Below are 26,618 nucleotides of genomic sequence, written 5' to 3'. Positions count from 1 at the left end.
GAGAACTCAGAAGCACATCAGGCCAGACATCCTGAGGTTTTATGATATTCCCCCCCACACACACATTGCATTTCAGATCCAAACATCAGCTCACATCCCAAAGCCAAGGCAATTATGCAAAGTGTCCTGACAACTAATGGAAAAAATATGGTATCAATTTCTATTATGAAGATCCGAAGTGTGAACATCATAGCAGAACTAATGAAACATGAAATGGAATTTTGTTTTGCATTTCCGCCTAAAGGCACCACTTCAATGTCTATATTAGCAGAAGGTGGTCAGGGTCATTTACATTTTACTCTCTTCACAGTGTGCAAACTACTACTCACTTCATAAATAAGCCCCAATTATTGCATTCATATATACAGTACACACGTTATTACGTGAGTGGGTGAAACGTACCAGTTTTTTAATTCCCTCAGAATATTTTATGGTCAACAAACTTGTAGTCAGACATTGCGCTGCCACACTACACAGGCGGCTGAGACGCTAGACAGATTTATTTGTCCTACAATATATGTCTGACCATCAGATTAAAAAGAGGAAATTCAATTCCTATATATCAGAAAAGGTCAACTCAGCCATGCCTCCGTCAGCGCCCATGAAATGTCAGAACCTGAACTGCAGAGCTGGAGCTTAAGTTGAGCCTCACCTTCCACTGTTGTGTGTTTCAGAGAGAACTTCCTGAAAGAACAGGCTGGACGCCTCTTAAACTAAGCCTTGGAGGAAGATGGAGGCACATTAGAAACATATTACGCCTCAACACCGCGGGTTTAAAGAAATAGGAAATAACCGGAATCTACTGTAAATGGCTGTCCGAAGAATCACTACAGTGTTGTGGGATGCAGCGAGGAGAGATGGAGAAAGGGAGAAGAGCCCAGGGTGATGCTTGGCAGTAAGTGTGTGCGTCAGTGTTTATCTGTGCATTTATGAATGTGTGTGCTTGATACACAGCACCCCGATGGGTTCAAACACACCATGGTGGTTTATTTGGATTTCAGATGTGTGTGTGTGTGTGTGTGTGTGTGCATTATGTGTTTGCCTGTTTGCCCCAGAAAGTAGACCGCTGTGTGTGAGGTGAAACATGGCGGATCAGACGCAGACTAACAAGCACGATGTTACTGCACGGGGGAGGATTCGGGTTGGACACTGAACAGACACACTTTCCTGTGGTCGTCTCTTTCCTCTATTTACTTCTCGTCCACCTTGCTCTTTATCTGTACTCCTTTCATCCACCTCCACATCTCTTTCTTCATCATCTCCTCCCTCTCTTCTTCACTCAGAGCTATAATTTAACACTGACCTCTTCGTCTTACTCGGTCCTCACATAATGCTTCATGCACTGCTTCCCACTCTACTTTTCTGTCCTGTTAGATCAAGCCTTATCTGCTCCCACACTGGTTATATAGAGTTTGCAAAAAAAAAGTCCTGTGTGTGAGAGTGCGTATCTGGAAGAGAAGTTTTTCTTACATTCTGCTCTGAGTGCTGTTGAGGACACATGGGCCCCAGGCCCTCCACTGCCAGCTGACGTTGGGAGCAGGGAGACCATAGGCAGTGCATGTTAGAGTCTGGCTGCTGCCACTGGGGTAGGGACTAGACGGATCTGCCACTTCTTTCTCATGGATCTGTGGGGGGACTGGTGAAGAGGAGATTCAGAGTCACAGACAGAAATCACAGGGCAATCATAAATAGAAAGGAAATCACCCTCACACTCAGCTATGAGAAATTTAGAGTCGTCTGGAGATCTGGCTTGAATGTGTTTGGACTAAGATAGGAAACTAAAACATGACTCGAACACAGCTCGACCACTAGAAAAAGGAGAGGAACGCCTGGTTGTGATAAAATGAAGAGAAAATGCACATTTTAAACATAAAAAAACAGTAAAATAATAAAATACGCTGATTTCAGTCTCAAATTCCATTCAAAAAGGTGCGAATACATCAAATTGTGGTGCAAATTTTAAGCACACAAACGTTATATATATTGACTATTTCTGGTAGATATTTTAAAGAGAGTACAACAGTATAATTACTGATAGCCCCAGAATGTAGTCCTCCACAGCTTCAGTTACATCATGACATTTCACTGTAGCCTCCCGACCTAATTAATCATTTATAATGCCTTCATGAATTAATTTGTTTCCTTTGCGTTTCCAGGCACCATAGCTCTGTCGTTCAGTCTGTCACCATCGCCCTTTTGAGAATCATTTATTTACCGTGCAAAGCTTCAGCCTTTGCAGTCTTATCATTTTTTTCCACAAATCCAAACCACACATTAACTCAGCCTTTTTGTATAAAATACTCATCATAATACTTGTATACACTCTATGTTGATTACTTAGAACACTAGTTAACCTCCAGAGTTTTGTAAGAGGATTGTGAACTGTTGCACATCCTCTGTTTCACACACAAAACATCTGGCATGATGTCCACTGAGGATACACGGACCAACAGACTAGTTACCGTTGACGACAAGCGTGATGTTGAGTCTACTCTCCAGCGCAGCAGCACTGTTCTTCAGCACCACTGTGTACACACCAGAATCCTCCTGACAAACATCCTTAATCTCCAGAGCGTGGTTGAGGTGCATCCTCATCCTTTTCATCTTGAACTCTGGGCGCTGGTTTATCAGCTTTCCATCTTTATACCTGGACACAGCACACACATAAAAACACAGCTGCTACATCACAGATACCCTCAAGCTGAGGTTCCCCGCCCCTAAATTCATCCGTAAAAAGATGTATGAGGCTAATTATGTTGGTGGAAATTGCCCACTAGGTTTAATGAATACACCAGGGAGTCTCATCTTACCATTGCGTTTCAGGTGCGGGGAAGGCAGACACATTTACTTGTAATTTGAATGACTTCTGTCCAGCAGTAACCTCCATCACTGGTCCATTTCTGTAGTTGAGGCTGATAAATGGCTTTTCTGGAAGAAGAGATATTCACTCGTTTAGTTACTGGTTCAAGTTCGAGTGTCAAAGAAATCTCCACCAAAAATCTTCTGAGTACTAAATGCTCACCCCTGTTGGCTTGAGAGGTGACTGAAAAGTTTTTGAGAGGTGGCTTCTTTGTATGGGATGACAGCTGTAAGTTAGCTTAGATTCACTGTTGGCTCAAACGGGGAGCCAGAGTCATATCAAAACTTCAGTCGAAACATCCACAGACACTGTCTATCCTCACAGTATCTTGAGCATACTATTTTGTGTGGTTTTTGGGAATATTCTGTGGTGCCTTGCTGTGACTGTCGGTCGCCACTGGGATCAGAAACATCCTTCAAGCCTACAGCACTAAATATTTGATAGATTTGTGGTAGAGTACTGCCTCAAAGCAAGACTATATCATTTTTCAAAAAAGAAAATACTCTTCCACCTTAAGTTTGATTTATAAGCAATAAAATGCACCCCTGCTCAATTCAATACCCTCAGGGATTTTTCCAGTGGAGCTGGACTGATTTGACCAGTAGTTTATGGTGGCTACTGTAAGATAAAGGTAACACAACATTAATATTGCCCTGTAATGCTCTCTAAACATTACTGAGTCTGCTCCTGGCTGCTACACTGTGCTACTGAATTACTACATTTTAGCATTGATCAGAAATCAGAAGCCCTTAAGAAACTATATTAAAATGAAAATGCAAACTTGAAAATGAAAGTGTAATTCCACAACAGCATTAAAGTTTTAATTTAACTTTTCACACACATAAATTGAAAATTATACTGCTGCTGTTGAATTACATTTCAAGTTTACATTTTCATTTGAATATAGTCTCAGCTGAACTCTGTGTTTAGTGTTAATTAGCAAATGCTAGCAAGTTAACATGCTAAACTAAGATAGTGAACATATATATAGGAACATAACATCATTATTTTAGCATTGTTACTGTGTGCATGTTAGCATGCTAATGCTAGCGTTTACCTAAAAACTTCTGCATCCACTAACATGGCTGTAGACTCTTAGTCTTGTTATAATGTACAGATACTCATTATTAATGTGGTATTAGGCTATCAGACTGATCTACTGAAGAAGAGGAAGCCAAGTAGTAAATGTGGACTACTCTGAGCTGGTGCTTACCATAAACTATGACCTGAGTTTGTTGGGTTTGCGTTGTGTCAATGCTGGTGACGTTGCAGATGTACGGGCCTGTGTCTGTGACGTTGACACTGTGGATGGTCAGGATGCTAACAGCCTCTGTGGCGTGAGACAGAGCTTCACGGTGGGGCTTAGTGTCCGCCCAGTTGTTCGTCTGGTGAGAGGAAATTCAGGTTTTATTCATTGACGTCGTACAACTTGCACCAACTGTTGCTGCTACGCACCAGTTTGCCAGGGTAAGACCACTGAATGTCCACTCCAGTGTTGAACTCCACCAGCGCTGTACAGTTCAGGGTGAGGGCCTCCCCCACTATCAGCTCCACTGGGTCTTCAGGAAACAGCTTGACATCGTAAACCTGACTTCCTGTCCGGGAAAAATAAAAAGAGGGGAGGGAGAAACAGAAGGACAGAGGGAGGGAGACAGTGGGAGAGGTCATGGTGACATCGTCAGCAGTTTTTCCTTCCTCACAGGACCAGAGGAAATGACTTTCCTTTGGACCAGAGGAGCCATCCCCCTATAAAGAAGCTGTCTGTCACAAGCCGGCACTATTTCCATTCATGTGTCAAGCCATATATCAGTGAGGGAAATTAAAGTGGAATACAGTGAACTCTCAATTAAAGATAAGAGAGAAAATGCAAGAAAGCTTTGGCCAGTGCCTCTGATATCCAAGCCACCTCTCTGTGCCGTCACTGGGAATGACATGAGGTGTAAAAAGTACAAAAACATGTATGCTGGTGATGTCTGTGCAGCAGACTGTGATCGCCTGATTATTTAAATGCTCCACTGCCGTTCAGTGTGAGGACTTTCTCTCAGTTTCTTCTCTGACAGATGCAGCTGTTACTGTTGGCCCGGCAGCAGTGGGTATGAGTTTCTTTTCGCCCTCTGAAGTGAGAAGTGAGTGATCTCACAACATCGCAAAGAGCCTCTGGGTCCCTCAGAGTTCACTTGCAACGAGAAGGAACCTCAGCAGAAAATCTCGCCTCTTCGTCTTCGTTTCATGAAATTTAACTGCACCTTCCCTTCTCTTCCTTTTCTTTTAATTCTTCTAGCATAGTGTCACATGCACCCGCTTAAATAAGGGAGTTGTTCTCCAGGAAATGACATAATGAAATAAGATCCATCAAATTGTCAGCATTTAGGCGTAATTGGCTCACTGACTCCCATGCAGAATTATGGTGACATGGCACCACCACTGATTTCCTTGCTAACTTTTCTTTGTAAAAGAGCAGCTATAGTTTCAAATGCAATTTAAATATTTGCGTTGGGTCGGTTATATTTTCGTAGCTGCTGAAGTTAAAGTTTGTATGATCCTCCACATTTTGGCTGGAATCTTTGGACTTAACACAGATATGTATGTTACCTGTGGTGTGGATCAGGTAATTGGCAGACTGATGCTCTTTGCCTCCCAGTGTGGCGACACACGAAACCCCGATGAGCATTGGCACGCTGTCTATGATTTGTCTGGGAATGGACCAGCCTCGCTTGTTGTCCCACGTCATCCCGCTCCTCTCCAGAGGCGTGGGATACTGAAATGACACATATGAAAAAATAATTACACAATTCATCAATTGACACTACTTGACACCTTTAATTGGAGAATTCTGTGGTGATCACAAACCGCATGGAGGGTGACGTTCAGATCCGGCACCGTGACCAGACATGGCACTATGACGTGTGTGGAGAAGCGTGTGATTAAAATGGTCTCCAGATCATTTCTGTTGCCTCTCCTGAGGAAGGGCTGCTCGGGGTCTGGATTCAGACAGAAACAGGGTGCTGTTAAAGGGACACCCTGATACCAGCCAGGATAATGGTGGCTATTATAGAGGTACCTTAGTGAACGGACAGCCAGATCTCTCTCAGCCTGATAATGACCTCAAAAGACAGGCCATATGTGGAGATTATTATGATGACATGTAATGCAATTGTTCAGTCTGTCCCCACACAGTAAATAGCATTAAGAACTGCTATATGTCAGCTGATAGACATACAGCCAAGGGGTTGCTACAATTACCCCTCAAGCTGTCTGTCTCAAAATATCTTTCACGTGTTTCTTCCTTAACACCTTGATACCTCCCTTTTTATTGTCTGTGACTCACAGCTACTGTTGCGGAGGGGCTTCGGGAAACATCACAGCAATTGTGCCACCAATTTGCATCACAGCTGTTATCATTATAAAAACTCATATTCCCACAGCATGAGTGCACACTGTTATAAAAACGCTTATCTCTCAGGCTTTCCTATCAATACCAGAGACTTTTGTAAGCCAGCCAAGGATGATGTGTGACGACAACCTGCTTGCTTCTTTTCTTATCTCATTTTCTTCCACGAAAACGCTTCTATTATTTTCATTTTTTTTCTTCTTTGCAGCACTCAAAGCTATGACTCCAAGCTGCTGCGAGGCTAAACAACGGGTCCACTCCAGAGGCTTATATTTCTGCCCTGAGGTGGCCTAAACCCACACAGGTAACAGAAACAATACACCATGCCTCACAGTTTAAGTTCCTCACAATAAATCACTGCAGGTATTAGACTGCAATGGGTTTTTGGAAGAGGAGATGTCCTGCCTGGGGCGAGAAGAGTTTGCAAAGCATCGGGGATATGAGCCTGGGTATGAGTGTGAGAATGTGTGTGCCAGAGGAAGTGTTTGTGTATTTTATATGAGCCTGTGTGTGTGCACACGCGTGTGTGTATGCGAGCCAATACACATAGTACATTTGTAGGTTCAGTTCATACTGTACAGTGTGTTTGAGTGTTATGACGAAGGTGTGGAGCAGAGGTGGGGTAAAGGGGAGACGGCCGCCTGTGTAAACTCGATCCACATGCAGGTCTTCTCATCCCGCCACATGCTGGGTCGAGTTTACGGCTGCAATATTCATCTGCTTCTGATCAGCCCCCTGGTTAGATCTGTGGAAACTGTTTTGGCACCTTGTCAGAGGAGATAAACAGACGTCTCACATGAGTGGACTGGTCAGCAGGATTCCCCTACATGACAATCATCCAGCTCGTCCACTCTCCCTATCCACCCCTGCTTCTGCCTTTCCCCCACAGCACATGGAGCGAGGCGAGGAAGAGTAAAGAGGCAACCCTAAAGGCCAAGCTCAGAGTCCTGAAGTTGGTCTAAAACAGAGGAAGTAGGAGAGATGGACCTGAATCCTAATAACATTTGAGACACAGTGACAGCAGGAGAGAAAAGATTGGGAGCAAAAACCCATTTTACTCTGCGGGTCTTATCAGATTTAAAAAGTCCCTTGAGAAGGTGAATTAAAAGAGAGTTGCTGCGATAATGGAATGTTAATAAATGAAAAATATCCTTTCCCAAATGAGAAGAGTGAACTAGCTGGTCATTCCTACCTTCATCAAACACCCTGCGTCTCTAATGTCCGAAACATCAATACATTAATCCTGCCAGCTTCCAGGGTGTTACTGAGGCAAAGTCAACAACCCCCAGCGCAGGGGCTGCTTTGATACTGAAGTCATATTCAAACAGCAGATTTGTTGCAGTAGGATGTCTGTGGTTTTCTTGTGAACCACCCAAGGAAAAGAGAAACTGAGGCGTAAAGGCTCCATGCAGCCAAGCCAAAGAGAGCAGGTCAGGCAGGCGGGAGATGAAACATGCTCTCTTTAAACACAGAACGAGTTCAGGCATCAAAATGGCCCCACAAACTGCGGACTCATTACTACAGCAAATGGACTCCACACAGAAAAGAAAACTCCTGGTTGAAATTAAGAAGTGTTGTTAGAACCGACAATCCAATTTTCATGGCTGATACGCATTACACCCAGACAATTACATTTAAATGAAGTAAGAGAGACATTGAAACCCTATAATGAATGCTTCGTGCTGAGCCAAGTCATTTGAATATTTTCAATTTCAGGTGAGTTCACGGCAGCATAGTGGTTGTGTGTCTGTGTGTGAGTGTGTGTGTGTGTGTGTGGGGGGGGGTTTGGGACCGTGACTCACCTCTGACGAAGACATAAATGCTGACGGCAGTAGTGCCAACAATGATGGCCTTGACATCCTTGTAATAGCAGCGATAGTAGCCCGTGTCCTTGGCCTGCGCTCCTTTCAGGGTCAGCCTCTTGCAGTACGGCCTCCCAGGCTCCCCCAGACACTCGCCGACCAAGGCAGCCCTCTGCCCCGGGACCCTGGTGGTCGGCAGCTGGGCCTGGCGGTCGGTTAACTCCTGTCCCACCAGAGTCTGATCAGGCCAGGCCCAGGTCAGAGTGCGCTGTCCCCTGAGGAGACGTCAAGTCAGAGGACATGGGACAGATTTGACATTATTTGAGTTCGCATTTTTCAAGTCTGTCCCACGTAATCAGGTGCTGATTACAGCAAGCAAAAACTGTCAATGTACATATCGACATCTAATCGTTTAGGACAGACCTGAACAAATGTGAACAGAATCCTTTTATCCTATTAAAAAAACAATAATTAGAAGCATTTTGGTATCTATATTATTCACATTCTCACAGTCAGTGTCATGCATCGACTGTACAAGAAGAGAAGTGTGTGTGTGTGTGTGTGATACTATAAAGGTGCATCCACACATCCCTGTTTGTTTTGTGCTTTGTCACGTAAATTCAGTTACGGCTGGACATGTTAACCCTGAGGCGTTATGAGCGAGATTGAGTGGAATCATAATGGCTGTCTGTAAACTGATAGCTATGCTTTCACCACCTGCCTCCCCCACCCACAAATGTCCATATTTGCAGACAGAGCCAAAATGTGATGACTGGAAATAACTGCAGAAATCATAAAGAGCAATGAAAGCATTCTGTGGGTTATTTTCCAGCCCCTGTCAATGGCGTCTACCTATCTAGATTGTAGAAAATTGTACATTGTGACGACTAAATTGACTAGAATGAAACTGACTTCCTCTCCAGGGAGATGCTCAGCGGTGCTGGCCATGTGAGGTTTACATGCAAACAACTATTTAAAATTGGTGCTGGAAAAAGTCCAAAGGTATCACCAGCTTTCCAAAGACAGCATTTTTTCGTACCGCAGAAACAAAACAGTTAATGGAGGGACATCTTGGCAGCGGGCAGCGCGGCAGAGATTTCATAAGGATAAAGGATGGTTATTATGAGGGAATTCATATCTCATTTCGACCCAGTTTAAATCAATGTTGGCTGGTGCTTTAGAGCAAAAAAAATCTCTGTGAGTCTTCTAGGACTTGACCTTTTTTTGTATTTTCATTTTATATTAGAAAGATGGATGTATTAGAAAATGTGGTTTCGTGGCGTTTTTGCTTATGCAAAATGAGGGTCTGAGGACAACTCTTTGGAGTTTTTGAAAATTTTGAGTTTCATAAATAAAACATATTTGACTTAACTAACTTCCATCAGAAACACACAAGGTTAAATAGTACGAACACATCAGTGGTGGAGGAATTATTCAGAGCCTTTACTTAACACCAATGTAAAAATACTCCATTACAAGTACAAGTTTTACATTAAAAATGATATTTTAGTACCAAATTATTATTGCAAAATGTACTTGAAGTAAAAGCACTCAATGCAGCTTTATACTTTTATATTACATCATTCATCTTCATTACTACACACTATTACTATTACCTTATACATTAAGCAGCATCAAACAGCATTTCACATAGGATTGAAACTAACGACTATTATTAATGTTACCATTAATCTAGTGAATATTTTCTCATTTGGTTGATTAATAGTTTGGTCTACAAAACAACCTTGTTTTTTGTGGAATTTTAAACAGAAAAGCAGCAAATCGTCAGGTTTGAGAAGCTGATTTGATGAAAAGTAGCTCTCATTTCTTTTACTGTTGGGTAGTTCAATCTATAACATATTTTATAAGCCCATCATAGTTTGTGTGTGCAAAATACTAGTAAAATACTATTTCTATCAAATTATTGTTGTGGAGAAAAAGTATAATATTTCTCTCTTAGTTGTGGTGGACTTGGAACCATAAAGTGACTGAAATTTGTCAAGGAAAGTGCAAGTACCTGAAATTCATACTGGAGCACAATACTTGAGTAAAAGTAGTCACACTCCACAACTGCAGTGTATTGCAAATATCTTTGATGGCATCCTTTATCATTATTATGAAATAAGAAGCTTTTGCTTTCTACCCGTAGAGATTTTTTAAGTTACTGAAATGAATCAAGCAGCAAGTCATGCACAGCTGCACGCACACACTCCCAACCCACAGCAGCACACCCACATACCTGCATGTAATAGTGAGTGTTTCGTGGACTGGAATCACTAGGTCGTCTTTGCCGCTGTCAAGGATGGGTGGAGTCATAGAAAAGCCAATCACCAGACCTGAGGGAGCGAACACGGCAACTGCATTAGATTCATGTTACACAGGTCAGTCAGGACCTCGTGGCGTCGGCAGAGCTGCCGGTAGGAATCTCTGCAACACACCAGGAGTCTGAAATCCAACACGACAGCAGCTCAGATAGCACGTTGTTCATTACATTTACAAGCTGTAAGAAAATCTACAGCATTCGGCCACTAATGCTGAGAAACACCCAGGCAGAGGAACCATGGCCCACTCATGGGGCGATGCTGGGCAGAGCTCCCTGCTTCCTTCTCTGAAACAGCTACAAAGACCATTTCACCTTGATTCATTACTAATGCATTCACTTCACTGACTTGTGCTTGGCTAATATGGCAAGTCTAGAATGTCATTACCATCCCAGAGTCCCCTCAGGGTGCTATTAGGGGCTTAGTCGGACTCCACACCTACAGTCTATCATATATAAAAGTGTCACCATGACTTATGCCCCACCTGGATATCATTAGAGAGGAAAACACACACAGAGCAACACCACAGACAGAGAGGCTATATAAAGGTGGAGAGGCTTTCCTTGCATCGAATGGTGACCATTTTCCACACCAGACTCAGCGTTTGAACATGATTGTAAAACATGCGGTAATGCACTATATGATGGTACTTTCCCAGCAGATCGAGCAAAGCAGGGAGCACCATTCAATGACAAACGGTACAGCAACAGAAACGCCTGAGAGTCTGCATTCAGTAGCTTACGTTTAATCAATATTCTCACCGCTTGCTCACACATCTTCAAGCATGTGTACCACAGACAGACAACAGACTTCAGCACCGGCTGCAGAAAAGCAGCGAGAATGATTTCACAACAGTCAGTCATGACCTGCTGCCAATCAAAGCCCAGAGCGCCGGACAGCTGCGGTTCTTGTACACAAACCTCATTCCTCTAACGCATCCTGCTGCCCAGGGAGCACAATGGAGCAGGGTTATTCTTATGTAAATATTTTGCTAATTATGTTTACAGTAAAGGCTGATCCCAGTGGAAGGATCAACCTGGGTTCCTTCCAGCTCTGCAAACAGACTGAAAACTCAAAGATACCGTTGAAGCAGCTACAAGGAGATTTTAACTGGTTATGAATCAGTCTCAGCTCATAAGCAAAAAGATGACTGGCTGTTTCTATAAGGTCATTGTTAATGTTTGTCCCTGGGTCCAAGTCCCTGTGAAATCAGATGAATTTTTGACACGAGTTGTACATTGACCAGTTCAAATGAAGCAGGGCAACATCTTTCTTTGGACAACTTTATTCTCAACAGTTTATTCTGTGGCTGATACTGTAGTTGGATCTGCAAAGAAGAAAAATCCACAGAAAAACAGAAAAAACAAGCTAAAGGGGGCAATGACAGAGCACAGCTGAAAACACGAGTCAACTTGGCTCAGTCATTTGAGAGAACTGCTGGATTTGACAGGATTTAAAACCAATCGTGAAGTGGCCCTTTCCCTCTGATACAGGTTTGCAACACGTCTATGTCTGAAAAAATTGTGAATTGTGGTTTACAGTCTATAGGGGAACCGTTCACGGTCAAAACTACTGCAATACAACTGACTTATAACAGAACATTTTATGTTGGCCTTGCTGCTGAGCTATAACTTGCTGTTGGCTTATTATTATGACAGCATAATATACCAGGGAATGTTGACAACTTTGGCTTTCTCCATAAAATAAAATAAAATAAATAAAAAAAAACAGCTGTGTTTAATTAAAAAAATATATAGTTTTAAAAACAAACTACATCTTACTTATACACAACAAATGCTGACCAAATCAAGATCTGTGGGACAAAAGGTGGTGGTACTCATGGTAAATGTCCACAGGGGACGCCAAAATCAATTGTAGCTTTAACCGTGAGTGTAGTAATGTGAAATTGTGCACAGTGATTTGAAACTTTCACTATGCAAGATGAAAAACTATTTTATTTCACCTTCCCCACAATAAAACTCTCCAAAGCAAAAGACACACTTTGCTTTCAATAAAACTGAGGAGCCAAACATTTTTCACACTGTGGCAACACTCAGGGCCACTTTTCTCCTTCGCTGCATTCTGCAGTACTGAACCGGCTTTATTGTGATATGTTATACCACATTTTTTTAAAATAAAGTCTACAATAAATGAAAAAGAATTAATTAAAATGAAGAAAAGGTATGGAAAATACATTTTAAAAAATGTGTGAAAAATGCAGGATAAAGACATTTCAGACATTGTTCAAATGTTTACGGTAAAAGTCAATATTATATAGCTTTGTTCAGTTTCCTCGCAGGAATAGTCATAACATTTCGGGAAATATGATTATTTGCTTTCTTGCTAGTTAAGTGAGAAGATCATTATCACTCTCGTAACAAAGATATGAACATAATTAAAGTTCCTCTCCTGGTATTGGTTAAACCACTAAAAACTCATCAATCTCTTCATCAAAATTATATACATGGAGGGTTTTTTCCCATGAAAATAATCCTTTGAGCCTTAAATTGGCTGAGATTCAAGTCCCAGCAGACGCATTACACCATGGGTAATGCACCACGATTTGACAATGAAGAAGAATGCATGGAATAAAAATGATATCTCTGGCTCTGCTGCATTGATTGCGGCTGCTTTTTTTTCAAACTGCCCATTGTGAGTCCGACAATGTTATACGAGTGCAAACCTGAATCGATGGGGTTCACTTTCCAGCAGCTGCTGGCGGTATGCTATCTACTGTACAGACATGAGAATGGTATTTATCTCCTGATCTATTATTAATAATCTTATTATTACTGGTGTTGACCCTCTTACATTCTTTCAAACTAATAATATATTGATTCACAATTCAAATATCTTTGTTCATCTCTGATGGGGATCACAGTCGAGACAATAAAACCACCAAGAACAATTGTTTCTGCCTTTGCTCGGACATTAAAATGATATCAGGCTAATTAAAACCACATACAATCCACAAAATAACACTTGCATGATTGTGAACTAGGACAGCTGACATCGCCCTGCTGACAGAAAACACACATGTTTAGGAACTGAGGTGGGAGGTGGTGTCTGCCCATGAATCATTCCCAGCTTGCCTCCCAGCAGGGTATTCCTTCCCTACTCTTTCACAGATCCTTAACTCGGCCCCACAGGAGAAGCAAAGTTTTCCAAACATATTGTCTCAGCTCAGATGTGAACCTGCCACCAACTTCAGTCCCATCGCCACCCCTCTGCTACACAGCCCAGCTCTGTCCACTCGTCCCCACACGTGAAACGCTGTGAATCCAAACAGCGGGCTGTGTCACAGAAACATACACAGGGGCCAACACGGGCCCCCCAGAGGCTACAGACAAGGGGAAAGTGTGAAAGGAAATTCCTGTCAGACAGCTCACATCTTCACTATTTTAGGAACAGCAAATTTCCTTCACATACACGAAGGGGGAAGAATAAGAGAGACTGTCTTTCTTTGTCCTGGTCTTGAAGGACAGCCGACAGATGAGCGCTGGACCTCCCACACCTTCCCATTAAGATTTCAGTCCCTCCCGTGCCCACCACAGACCTGGTTATTTCCCTCAACCTATAGCATAAATCAAAGCCTGTAAGTCCGTGTCTACGAGTATGCCTTTTAAATGACTGATAAACTTAGTGTGAGAGGTAGAATCAGCACAGAAATTCACTTTTCACCCAGTGTGGCTGGAGCAAGAAAACAAGGGTAATGTTTAGTTTCCTAAGCAGCTGAAATACTGGGAGGACTAGACAACTCGTGTTACATTTTCAGTAAAGCAATGCTACAAAACGTGTGTGAATCTGGTTCTATCCAGTCATCAGACAGGTGTCACCCATCTCTCACATTAATGTTCATCTTTGGGAAAATTGTGAAAATCCAGATTTATAATTTCTCTTTTATTGGCGCACAAGGATGCCAGTAACCAGCTAAGCCTGGCATAGCAGCCTAGTTAGTGCCTTTCAGCTCCTTGTTTTGGTTTTCTGGCCTGCAACATTCCTGTTTAAACCATTTAGACCTCATGTGTACCTCTCAAGGCTGTTTAGATAATGACTGTTGCTTTGAAAGGTCAGGGTGGATGGGTGGGCGTATAAATGTAAGACTAGGACACCGAGGACTGCTGTTTGATGCATGTTCCCTACTGTGGCAGATCACAAAACCTTTATATGAATCTGTTTTTGTAACGGTATTGGATGGCAATGACAAATTACTTATATGACTTGTTGCTTTAAAGCCACTATGTGGAAATTCACAATGAACGTTGCTGCTCCCACAGAGCCACTGAGACACAGAGACATTGTTATGATATAAAGAATTATACACACCGTTGTTATAACACACAGTCCATGGACCAAGGTTGCACGACAAAGCACAACACATTTACAATATGTATTCAGCAGCTAAAATAACATGGATTATAAATATTTCTGAGGAATAACAGGAAATACACAAGTATCAAGTGTGGCGGCTGACGTGCACTGGCATGATTTTGCTGTCTGAGTGTGTGCAGAGTGAGTGATGAGCTGAATCCCTCCTGTAGCTGCAGTGTCAGTGATGGATGCTTCCCTCACTATCAGAGGAATGATCGCACACTGACAGACAGGGAGCAAATTGTAAATCTTTTTGAAATGTCATGACTGACTGGCACGCCTTGAGAGACGACGCATCAAGATGTTAGAGGTGTGTTTGGGAGAGACGCCCGAAAAAGACTTATTCACTAAACAGGGAAGATTTCGGCTCTGGCTATTTGAAATACTCCACTTTAGTCATGTACACTGATATGTCTATCACAGTGCAGCAGGAGTGTCTCATGTCAGGGGAAGAGGGCGGAAGAAGGCATTACACCCACAAGGAGTCAAGCAATATATTTCACAGATCATTCAAACTGATACGATCCATGACAAATGTGCTGATGTACCGTGAGCTCAGCACTTCCGCCAAAGTCTATTTCCTGGGCTCAGTTTGAGCCACATTACCTGTCAACACTTTGAATCTTTTATATATCACTTGTCATCCTAAGTGGCTCTGTCATAACTGCTCAAGGAGGTGCCGCAAAGTCATAACTTGATGTGTGCTGGGTTACGCATGGCTGCAGGCCAAAACAGCCACCGACCTCTCTGCTGTTTGGACGTTTCAGATTGATGAGAGTTAAGAAGGGGGCATTTCAACGCCTTACACACTACAGGTGACTCTCGCCCATGATGCTCCAGAAGCTGCTTGTTCTTTCCTCCGTGTTACATGGTAAAAATGCTTTGTGCCAGATGTCGGTATGTTCCATATGCATGTGCTGTATAATGTATATGTAATGTTTCCAAACTGTGAGACACCAGATATGGAGGCCAGTCAGCCTGTAAAGCTACATAAATGGCTTGAAAAAATATATAATCCCGTCAGTAATTGTTTGCATTCTGTCAACTATAATTAACAGCGCAAAGTTCCCCAGTGTATAGCTATGTGGAGCGAATGCCAAAGAAAGCCAAACACATCAATTCATACAAGTTCATGGCTGATAGCATATCTTGTCATGATAATAAACACATTTTCCTGGCGCGACCTTTCATGCTGCGTTTCATGACAGATTGTTACGGGTGTTATCACTCAGTTAGCTCATTTATCTTAATATGCATTAAACAGGGAAGTGAAAAAAGGCTAACAGTCTCCACGTATTGTACAAGCCTTGTTCCTAAACAGCAGTTTCAGCCGAAGACACACTCAAAAAACTGCTGGGTTAAAAAATAACCCAACTTTAAAGCCACAGCTGGGTAACAGAGGGACAGAGCGCACACTGGGTTGGTTTGAAGTGCTGGGTTTTGCCATTTAACCCAGAATGCTGGGTTGTTCATTTTATCCAACCTAGTGAGTGAAGTTAACTCTACTGCTGGGTTAAACATAAATCATACACTGGGTAACTTTAACATTTTTTTTTTTTTTTTTTTGCCAAAACGAGTGCATAACTAAACATTTTTTTTCAAACTATAGAAAGTTTTTTTTTCCAGGTAAAAAGCATATTATGCATTCAAATAATTACAAAAGCAATACAAATGTACCGCTCCACACTACAGCTGTCAACACTGGTCAGAAATGACGTTCGATCATTCCTTAAAAAAAAAAAAAAAAACAGGCTTGAACAATTGGAATATCATTGATGTCCATAATAGGGAAAATCAATACAACAAGAGACATACTACTTGTTCATTATTTCAATGTAAACATGTCTTTTAAAAGATCTTACATACCTACACAACACAAATTAAACAAATTTAATACTGTCCTTTGCCGCGTTGTTGAATTATTCTTTTGTTTCAGCTTGACCTACGTTACATTTCCAATCGATGAAAGTGTCGTGTGTGCTTCCCATTGGTGCTCGTCCACTTGTCCCAGAAGAGTTCAATGTACCGGACAAACGGGACATATCAGGAGACTTATTATCTGATGATGGACCCTGTTTCCCCATGTTTTTGTGTTCAGGTGACTAATGGAGACAGCATTTTTTCAGGTTTTTCCTGTATTTAGTGAGAGTGCTGGAGCCAGCAACCACAAAATGGGTTACAATGTCGCTGCAGGCGTTTGTGCACCGTCAATGTACGTTCACTAAAGCTGTTTTTGCCAGGGAATTATTTTCACCGGACATTATAACCAGAAAGACTTCAATATGTCGGACTTCAACAGATTTTCAACAGAAACCAAATATCTCCCTGTTTGTAAAGTAATAGCAACGCAACCATTAACACTTAGGAGTCAATGCCAAGCTAGTTTCAGTGGCTCTGGCATGTCGCTAACTAGCTAACGAGAGTTAACTTTAACAACACTGTGACACACTGCAGTTACTCAACTCTCTCAAACTTTTACTATTTACAATTTTTTACTGTGTAAATGCCTTTATGTGCGTAAACTAATCTATCATGCAGTGTTGCACAGTTGGTAAACTTGCCACGTCACCATGACTTACTTTCATAACGTTACACCACGAGACATTCCTGCTTATGTAATTTTAGCTAGCTAGTGTTAGCTAGTGAGCAAGCATTACCTGTAACTACATATTTAGAAATGCTAAGATAAAAATGTGTTAAAGCCAGGTGAACAATACAGCCAGGAGATAATTTAGTTGGTTAATTTAACCGACTTCATGATACAGCTAACGTTACAGCGATTGTAAAGTCACCTAGCTAGCATCTATTAAAACAACTGATAACTAGTTACAGAATAAATGTCACAGACTAAAAACCACCCCAGCCCTGACGAGCTCAGACTTATTGAAGGTAAAGTATTCATATTAACCTACCATAAAATCCCGCCCACCGTGTGCTGTGCGGACCTGGATCCACAGAGCAGGAAAATGAATGGACCAGCAGCTGGATCAAAGTGACCGACCAGCTGTTCAGCCGCAGATGACCCAGCATGAGCAGCCCAACAGTGAGTTTACAGAAGCAACCCAGCACTTTTTTGAGTGCAGTCAGCAGTCCACGGTGGTGTAGGTGGACAGTGAGTGAGCTGAGCTGCAGCTGGGACTCTGGTTTCAGGAGACTGTTGCCCTTCTGTACACAAAGCCTGCAGTTTCAGTGAGAAATGACAAAGTCTGAGCACACTGCAAGTTTCAGGTCAAGAATTTCGTTCTTCAATTTAAACTCTGGCTTCGTTTTCTTTCATTCAACATGCAAGTGATTAGGTTTTAGCCCCTTAGCGACAGTTTCTATTCCCCCTTTATTTCTGTAAGGTATTAAACTGTTGAATCCTGCTTTAGTTATGAAATCCATCATAATGAACATCGTGCCTGGTTTTAGTGTTAAATTTGCTAAGAATGCCTCATATTAGATTGCAGATTATACAGCATTAAATCTCAACAACAGATTTATGGCGACTGATTTGAAAAGTGCACTGAATTTACTCATAAAGACGATGCAACCTTGACAAAAATGAATGCAGAGTTGATGTCTGATAGATTACATATCACCAGCGTTATTTCTTCACATTGTGTTGATAATTTTAGCAGATTTTGGTTGATTTTGGACCAACTGTATCTTGAGGCATCTGACTGGCTCCAACATGAATTCCTGATTTTTATCAGCAGTAATAATAGCCGTCATTTCATTCATTCACTGTTATGTCTGGATATAAAACTTCTGGATTTCAGTGGCAGTAGCTTTTCTTTCAGCATCCCCCCAAAATGCTGATAACGTTAGTCTATAATAAAATTTAGTTGTGTATTTTGACATTTTTAATGCATAAAACTATTGTATATTTTGCATTTCATGTATGCAGTGTGTCTTCTGCCTCGATTTAGTCATTTAAATGTAATTTAGCGAAAAAGCAGAAATAATGATCATTGTTGTCATGATTATTATAAATAATTTTGGTGTGGCTCATGTTCGGGAGAACTCAGTAAACTGGCTAAAAAGATAAACAGTGTAGATCTAAAACGGTAGGTCTGGTACTGCTGTGTCTAGAACTGCAGGAGTTCTGTGGCTCTGCAGGCCGGTGATACTGAGAAAGATGCAAGCAGCAGAGGCCGAGCGGTCAGCCCGTTCCGAACAGAGCGTGCACGTTTGAACTGAACTGCATTAGTGAGATAAAACATGCAATATCACTGGTATGGTCCATTATTTAAACCATTTTGCTGAATTTTCTGTAACTAACAACATCTAACAGATCTACATCTATCTATTCAGAGGATTGCGTGGCCTGAAAACTCAAAGGGATGGTGATTGGCTGGTTGACAACAACCTTACAAAACAGGGGGCAGGGAGCCAAAAAAATATTTGAGCTTGGTTCCCCTCTTTTCCCATGCATTCCAGCTGGTGGTGCAGAGATAAGCAGCAGCTTTGGGTGATTAGCTTCAACCAACAAAAAGCAAGCATCACATTTCAACCTACGAATATAAAACACAATATTTCCAAAGTCGATTTACTCCTTCTGTTATCAAATGATTACACATTACACAAACAAGTTTTGATGTGTAAAATCCTTCAGACAGATAAACATCCCATTAACAGTCTCTGGCAGTGGGTTAATCTTGTTGCCAATTTTCTAGATTTCCAACACTTGAAATGACAACGACTCCAATTACTTCATAAATCTTGTGATTCAGCTACTTGTGTTCACAATATCGGACACTCTGATCACTGGAGATTAAAAACAAAAGAACTTTTCATCGGCAGAAAGGGTTTTGTCTCAGAGAGACGGCTCATTGAACACGTCCTTGTAAAAACCTGACATTGGTCTTGCGAAATGTGATTTCTCTGAAAACCCATTCTCTCTGTGGGAGTAATGTGTCCACCCTGCACCAGCTCCAGCTGGCTCTGCCAGGCAAGCATGAGGGTCTGAGTGAGATTTGTTTAAACCCACTACAAGGAGTTTTCAACTGGTTATGAAACAGTCTCAATTTAATACTGATGCCTCTATGTGACCTAAATAAAACAAGACCATCGGTGAGAAGACTGGTTATTTCTACAGTTTGTAGTTATTCTTAATGCCTGTCCCTGAGTTTGAGTCCCCCTCGAAATCAGACAAAACACTTTACAACACGCAAACAAAAGTAGTACATTAGCCAAATAAAAGGAAGCAGGAGGAGATGAGACGGTTTCATTTTTAACATCACGTTTTGTAGTTATGGCTGATGCTGGGGCAGCGTCTGCAAAGAGAAAAAGAGAAGAAATGGCGAAGAACAAAAAAAAAAAAAGCTATAAGCAAAGAGTCCACCTTGGTTGCTCATTCAACAGATAAACAGAGAAAATTGCTGGATTTGAAAGGGCTGGCCTTTAATTTTGTCGACAACAGCTCACCCTGCCGACACTCGGCGGGCGTATTGCTGAGGACCCGAGCAGCGTCAAGTGTAAAGTAGTTTGGATGACCTATAATACCCAATCTGACAGAGTGTTTCTGTTTTAAAGAGTGCAGCTTCTCTTGCTTTTATTGCACCGGTTTAGCAGCCCAGGAGAACCACAGACCAGTTGCACACGTTTTAAATCATCTCACGTGATGCTCTTCAGTCAATCAAATCTGTGCGTGCCGATAAGCATTGTGACTCGAGTCAGTGAGCGACACACACACTCACACGCACGCAGGGGAAAGATGAGACGAGAGACAACAGTCGGAAAAACAAGTGAGTCAGAGAAAAGTCGTTTCACAAGGCAGGCTCTAAAAGTAGCAACAATAGAGCTTGGACAGACTTGCTTGTTCACTTTTTCAACTAAAAAAAGGCCCATCTAGAAGGAATCAGGGATGGTTGGTCTTTTCTGCCTTTCTCAAACATGCCAGCCATGCGACAGTGATCATACAGAGATGGTTTCAAAGGTTGACACAGCTGGTGTTCCTGCCTTCTGTGTGCTGCATGCCTCTGCCATGATGGACGTGCCAGATGTATGTGAGCTAAGTGCAGGAGTCAAAATATTTCAAGGACAATAGTGCCTGTTCGCTCGGCATGTGTACAAGGCTACGCTTTGATGTGTCAGCTTTGCATACCTGGTTGACAAGGAAAATGTGCGACTGGCTACTTGTCAATTTAAATGTGCAAATAGCACGCCCAGGGGTCCAAAGTAGCTCTTTATTTGGGTTTGAATGAGCAGAAGAGGTGCAGAGGACTGCTGCATCCAAGATTTTTGCAACTATTTAGAGCTACAGGACATGACAAAAATGTAAGAAAAAAGGATAATGCTGTAAAGAATGTAAACCTAATTTATTTTGGACAATTGCAATTCATCTCACGCCTTTATTCTGCAGTCAGTCAGGTGGTTGGCCTCCTTGGGGAGGTGACAAAGGCAAAATACATCAAAATTTACATTTTAGGAAACATGCTTATTTTCTTTCTTACTGAGAGTAAAATGTGAAGACTGATACCACTCACATGTCTTCATGGTAAATACAGATGTAGCTGCAGCTGCTGGCTGTAGCTACATATTTACAATGCAGACATGAAAGTAGTATCAATCTGCTCATCCAACTCGTGGAAAGAAAACATATTTCCCAAAATACTGAGTCCTTTAAGAAACTGCAACCTGTTTATTCTTTCGAAGGTGCAGTAGAGTCACATAAATCAAACAAAGCTGCCTCTCAAATCACTTGTCCCCTTGCTTGCTGCCTCCACTGATGACTAGTCGCGTGTGTGAACAGTGTACAAATTTTACAAACACCAATCCAGTGTGTCCTATCTTTTCAGACAGTAATAAAAAATGTCAGAGTGAAAGTAGCTCTGCAGAGTTACAGAGGCAATAATGGGTCCTATTCAAATGCATGATGTGCTTGTTTTGTGAGTAGTTATGGCACAATTAACTGTAGAATTGCTAGTTGGAGTGCTGTAAAGCAGATCTTTCACTCATTTAAATGCGTCTGCATATGTGCGCTCATCTTCTCCTTGGCTGAGTTGTCTTCCTGGCTCATACTGGTGGTTTTGTCACAGTCAAGGCAGACCAAAACTGGACTTCCCAACCTATGGAGGACACCTGCTGACTATAGATAAATCATACATACACACACAAGGGAGAGAAGAAGCCTAGCTTCCATAGCGCTCTCTAAGCCTGTTAAAAATGTAAAGCTTGCCTGACAAGCAGACAGACAAGGCAGGCAGGCGTCGAGAGCATCAAAGGTACGCATGAAGACGAGAGCTCCTCTTTCCAAGGGTACAACACAGGGCACATTAAAGCTTTTGCACAAGGCGGCACAATGTTCTTCACTGCAAGCAAATTTCCTGTTTTCTTTATCATGTTCACACTTCTCCCACTTCCCTTTTTCATGGACGGTCAAGGAGATGTTGCCGTTAGTGCTTCCTCGCTCGTCTGTAGCCTCTGATCAGTCACATGACGGGAGCAGGAAAAGAGGAACCTTGTGTAAACAAATAAAGCTTTTCTCAGAGTCCTCAGTTTGGCAGAAAGGATGCGACGCGGGAGCCCTTCAAAAATACTGACAGTGTTCACAGACACAGCAATTGTGCTGTTACTTTGTGGTTATACGTTACACAAATGGGCAGAATGCCTGAGGAAGCTGAACTGACTCTTTGAATTTTAAAAAAACAATCACACAGGGTTGAAGGCACTTGAAGGAGACACAAAATGATTAACTGGAAATGAACTGCACCATTTTCTATTTGTCTTTAGAGGGTAAACAGCAACATGTAGGTGACAGTTAAGCTCCAGTTATTTCAGTGACACAGTAACTGGAAACAGGCCAAGGCTAACGCACTCTGAAATAGCCCTGTATGTCCGGCGAGGGACAGGAGGCCACGCAGGCCATGAAGCAGACCTGCTCTCTGGATGTGGAGTCAGCCAGCCTCAGGCTACAACATACTCCCTCTATCTCTCTCTCGCTCTGAGAAAAATAAAGTCCACTTCCTCTGTCATCTGGACACAAGGCCGGGCCAAAGCCAGGCGACGGACTGACTGGCAGCCCGGCTTTGATTTCATTGTTACTATGGAGGAGGATGACATCCACTACGTCCCTGTCCTCTCCACTATTGGGGGAGTTAGGCCTTTCCAACATCCTGCCAGAGGAGGGGTGCGAAATTAAGGATGCGGCGACAAGCCATCTGGGCCAGCTTCCTATGTTTAAAACCTCTGTCCCTGACTAAATCTTCCTGTACCTGCCTCACAGGCACACCGGACAACTCAAGCACTTCCTCTGCTGTGATTCATTTTTTGCATGTCATCGTTTTTATCACTGAGAAATGGTTTCCCCCGCTGAGAGGGGAACCGAGCATATTCTGGTAAAAGCTTTGTCCTGGCCCCCGGCTCTGACATACTGTTGGGAAACATCTAGAATATCTCTTGGAGTACAGGCAAGTGCCAAAGATTAGCACAGTCCACGCCTGCTGTGATGACTCGCACACTCCTAAAGCTCGTGCTGCGACTGTTCGGAGGCCAAACTTTGAGGAGCCCCTTTACAGTGCTTATTAGCCAATTTCTGGAGATTCAGGCCATAAACAAGTCTCTGCTGCCGCGTCAGATGTCCCTGCGAGCTAAATCACTGCGGCAGCTTGAGATGCCGTAGAAAACAAGGGCAAAGCAGGGAGTGCCGGGTCAACAATTATGGTTCTGAATGCCTAAAGGGAGGGAAGCTGGCAATTTCCTCAGGCTTTGCCAATGGACTGTTTCCCATGAACCTCAAGCGACCTCCAATGACAAGGCAAGAGGTGCGAGTGACCAATGAAATGGTACATGGACTTCCAAGTCACAGCCCTATACTCACACCGCTATCTGAGACCCAGAAGCAGTTTGAATGTAATAGCAATGGTTACATGATGCTTGTTTCCAAGCAACGCAAGCACTTTGGAGTCTTTGGAGTCTGGCAATATCCGTGTAACAGCCACCGTGTCTCAGGATCCAGTTTCTGCCTTCAGAGCATGTGTAGAGCGACTCACCAATAAAGTTAATAGATGGCGCAAAGCAATTTTCCCCCGGCGTCTGTCACCACTACTTACAATAATTGTCTTTTCAGTCGTTGTTACAGATGCTGAATTTCATGCAATTAGCCTCCCATTAGCGTGTCAAGAGAGTTTGAAAAGGTGAGTATTTGTATGTGTGAATTCAAAACCTCTAATTATAAAGCTGTGCTGCAGTCTTTGTGATCATTTTTTCGTCTCAATTAACAACAGCAGTATAATTTATCTTACAGGTACAATTTAGCCATTGACTTGTGGGTTCATTCCCTCATTGAGTTATAGAGGCAGCGCTCAGTGAGCGAATCATCACTAAAACTCATTTCTGACTGTCTCTCTGCCGCAGCACGAAACTCAGGCCTGTGTGAACATGATAGAAAGGACACAGAGGGAGAATGAAAATCGATAGGTTAAACCTCCTCTGCATGGTAATTACTCCAAGTGTGGGAGAGCGAGGCTGCTCAGAAAAATGTACATTGCTGGAGCGAAACGGGAGACTGCCCTGGCTAACGTTTCATTTGCACAGCAGGGCCACGTGCGCGACAACTTCTGCAACTTTCCCGAACATACAATTGGACATTCGCAGCCACTTCAGGCCACGACTGGCCAGCTGTGCAGAGGCGAGGAAGGACGGAGGGTTTGAAATACCCTCTCTTGCTCTTGTACAGCACATCAAACGAAGCGGTTATTTTCTGGAACAGCCCAGCCCTAAGAGTCTGCAGCAGTGCAAGCAGCTTCATGAGGCTGCACTTAGGCACAGTGCTGGCATTAACTGGCATGTTTAGGTGCTCACAAAGACTGTGCTAACACATGAGTGTTAAGCAGGTATAATGTTTACCACGTCCACTATCTTAGTTTTGCTTGTTAGCATGCTAACATATGCTCTTTATGAGTAGTCCAGCTAAGGCTGATTGAAATGTCATTCAGGTTTTGCAGGTATTTAGCCACAAAATTATGGCACTAAATGAAAGGTTAAGGGACCACTAAAGCCACTGCAGTTGATACTGAGAGGAACATGGATGTCTGCATCAAATGTCATGACAAAACATCCAAAAGTGAGATATGTCAGCCTGGACCAAAGCAGCCCACAGACCAACAGTGACATCCCTACATCCATGGAGCTACCATGGCTAAAACTGGGCACCGAAAAAAAATGGAGGGAAATATGAAAACAAAAATACCACAGATGGTTTTCATCAACTATCTAACACCAACGTTGACACATATTTGGCTTTTGCTGCAGATTCCTGGTGTTGAAGGAGCTTATCTCTCAGCTCGAGTCGTATTTGGGTTGTTGGTGCTTTAACATGATGAGAAAGTGAGTGACCGGACTTATAAATGCTCAAGGGGCCTTGCTACTCCTCGCCAGTGATGAGTGAGGCACCGGACTCGCTATTTATTTGGACTTTACTGCAGAGAGCTTCCCACACGGAGCAGCAGCAACAGCATTCCTCTCTCATCCGAGCTCCTCTCCAGCTGATAGAACAAGATATTCATGGCCGGACACAGAGGGTCCGCTCCTCGGAGTCCTGAGGCTGGATCCTGAGATCAGCGCTGAGAATAGGGGGATAGTGTTGGCTAAAACAACTCGACCCCTATAAGTGGACGACTAGAATAATACCCAGAGTTGAGAGTCAGATTTCTGGGATGATCTGATCAAGCGGAGGTATGCGTACAGAAAACACTCAGCTAAAAGCAATATCAACACTGTGCACCCAAGACACAGAGCAAGCCAAAGATCATTCGGCTCTAGAGCTCGGCTTTAGAAAAAAAATGATTCACTGCTTTCATATGCGGCGTATTTGACTGGGGAGGTTTTCAATAGCCAATTATGCTTCAACAAAAACAAGGAAATTAAGAAGCGATGAATCAATCAGTGATTCACAATTCATTTCAATATCGTGTCCTATACCAGGGACGCTGTACCAAGATTCTTCTTTATATAAATCTGACTTTCTGCAGCCGTGTAATAAATGTTTTGAAACCAGCATAATTCAAACCAGAGACAGAGCGTGACAGGAAGATGGTAGAAAATGGCTCGGGGTAAAAACCCAAAGCTCCATAAATGCAGCTGCTGTGTAAATTATATCTCCTCCCTCTAAAATGACAATGACTTCTGAGCTGGCAGGTCTACAATCCACTCGCCCCTAATCTTCCCCTGCGATCACAGTAATGTGAAGCCTGCGCTCTCTTCATGTCTGCATCAAACTCAACTCTGAAGCCTCCTTTGAATGTCTTATGTTGGTATTTCGTGGAAAGAAATTTGAGGGTTAAAAGGTTAAGAAAAGCCTTCAGACTAAATACAAATCAGAATATTTCACTTTTAAGTGTTTAAAATGTGAGGTATTTAATCTTTTAGACTTATTCAACATGAGAATTTATGTTACAAAAGGCAAATTGCTGCGTTCAAGGGCCATTTTTTCTAGCGTGGACTTGTGTCGAGCTCTGCATTCACGAGAGAAGAAAAGACTGAAAAGAAACATTTTCTATAAATTCTACATCCCACATATGTCATGCCATCAACCCTCAATGTAATTGAAAAAAAATGTAATAATAAAAATTTCAGGTTTGTTTCTGAAGTGCTGGGCAAAGGGCTGCAGTGATGACCCAGAACATTTCTACCTTAATGTGGTCCCCAGTCTCACAGGTACACACTGCAGGGCTGTAATTGAAAAATGTGCGTTTCAGATGTGAAGCTAGTGGTTCCTTCTGCCTCTAGGACAGTTCTGAGATATTACGCTTCTACTGAGCATCAAGGGGTTGTTGTATGGCTGAAGGAACAGACAGGGCTGCAAGTAAGACTTTCAACAGATAACACCACACATGCGCTAAAAGGCACATCAGGTTTGTGTGATGACAGAGATGTCAGACAGAGCTTTA

The 26,618-nt window shown here is 42.6% G+C and overlaps 1 protein-coding gene across 4 annotated transcripts in view; it reads right to left on the bottom strand.

Annotated features, from left to right (window-relative positions):
• flt4 (fms related receptor tyrosine kinase 4) overlaps window positions 1–26,618 on the bottom strand; it is a 44,730-nt gene that overhangs the window by 15,725 nt on the left and 2,387 nt on the right. For 3 of the 4 annotated variants that reach the window (XM_041943609.1, XM_041943608.1, XM_041943607.1), the window contains exons 2-10: window positions 10,293–10,389; window positions 8,054–8,328; window positions 5,711–5,841; window positions 5,453–5,618; window positions 4,316–4,455; window positions 4,074–4,245; window positions 2,811–2,928; window positions 2,463–2,647; window positions 1,471–1,636 (exon numbers count right to left, since the gene is read on the bottom strand). In XM_041943609.1, the coding sequence (XP_041799543.1) occupies window positions 1,471–1,636; window positions 2,463–2,647; window positions 2,811–2,928; window positions 4,074–4,245; window positions 4,316–4,455; window positions 5,453–5,618; window positions 5,711–5,841; window positions 8,054–8,328; window positions 10,293–10,369 (1,430 nt within the window). In that variant the 5' untranslated portion in view covers window positions 10,370–10,389. Of the gene's footprint in view, window positions 1–1,470; window positions 1,637–2,462; window positions 2,648–2,810; window positions 2,929–4,073; window positions 4,246–4,315; window positions 4,456–5,452; window positions 5,619–5,710; window positions 5,842–8,053; window positions 8,329–10,292; window positions 10,390–26,618 lie in introns of those variants that run through there. The other variant, XM_041943610.1, reaches the window with a different exon arrangement.

Source organism: Chelmon rostratus, chromosome 9 (genome assembly GCF_017976325.1).
Source record: "Chelmon rostratus isolate fCheRos1 chromosome 9, fCheRos1.pri, whole genome shotgun sequence".
Taxonomy (NCBI): domain Eukaryota; kingdom Metazoa; phylum Chordata; class Actinopteri; order Chaetodontiformes; family Chaetodontidae; genus Chelmon; species Chelmon rostratus.
This window is presented reverse-complemented; position numbering and strand designations above follow the sequence as displayed.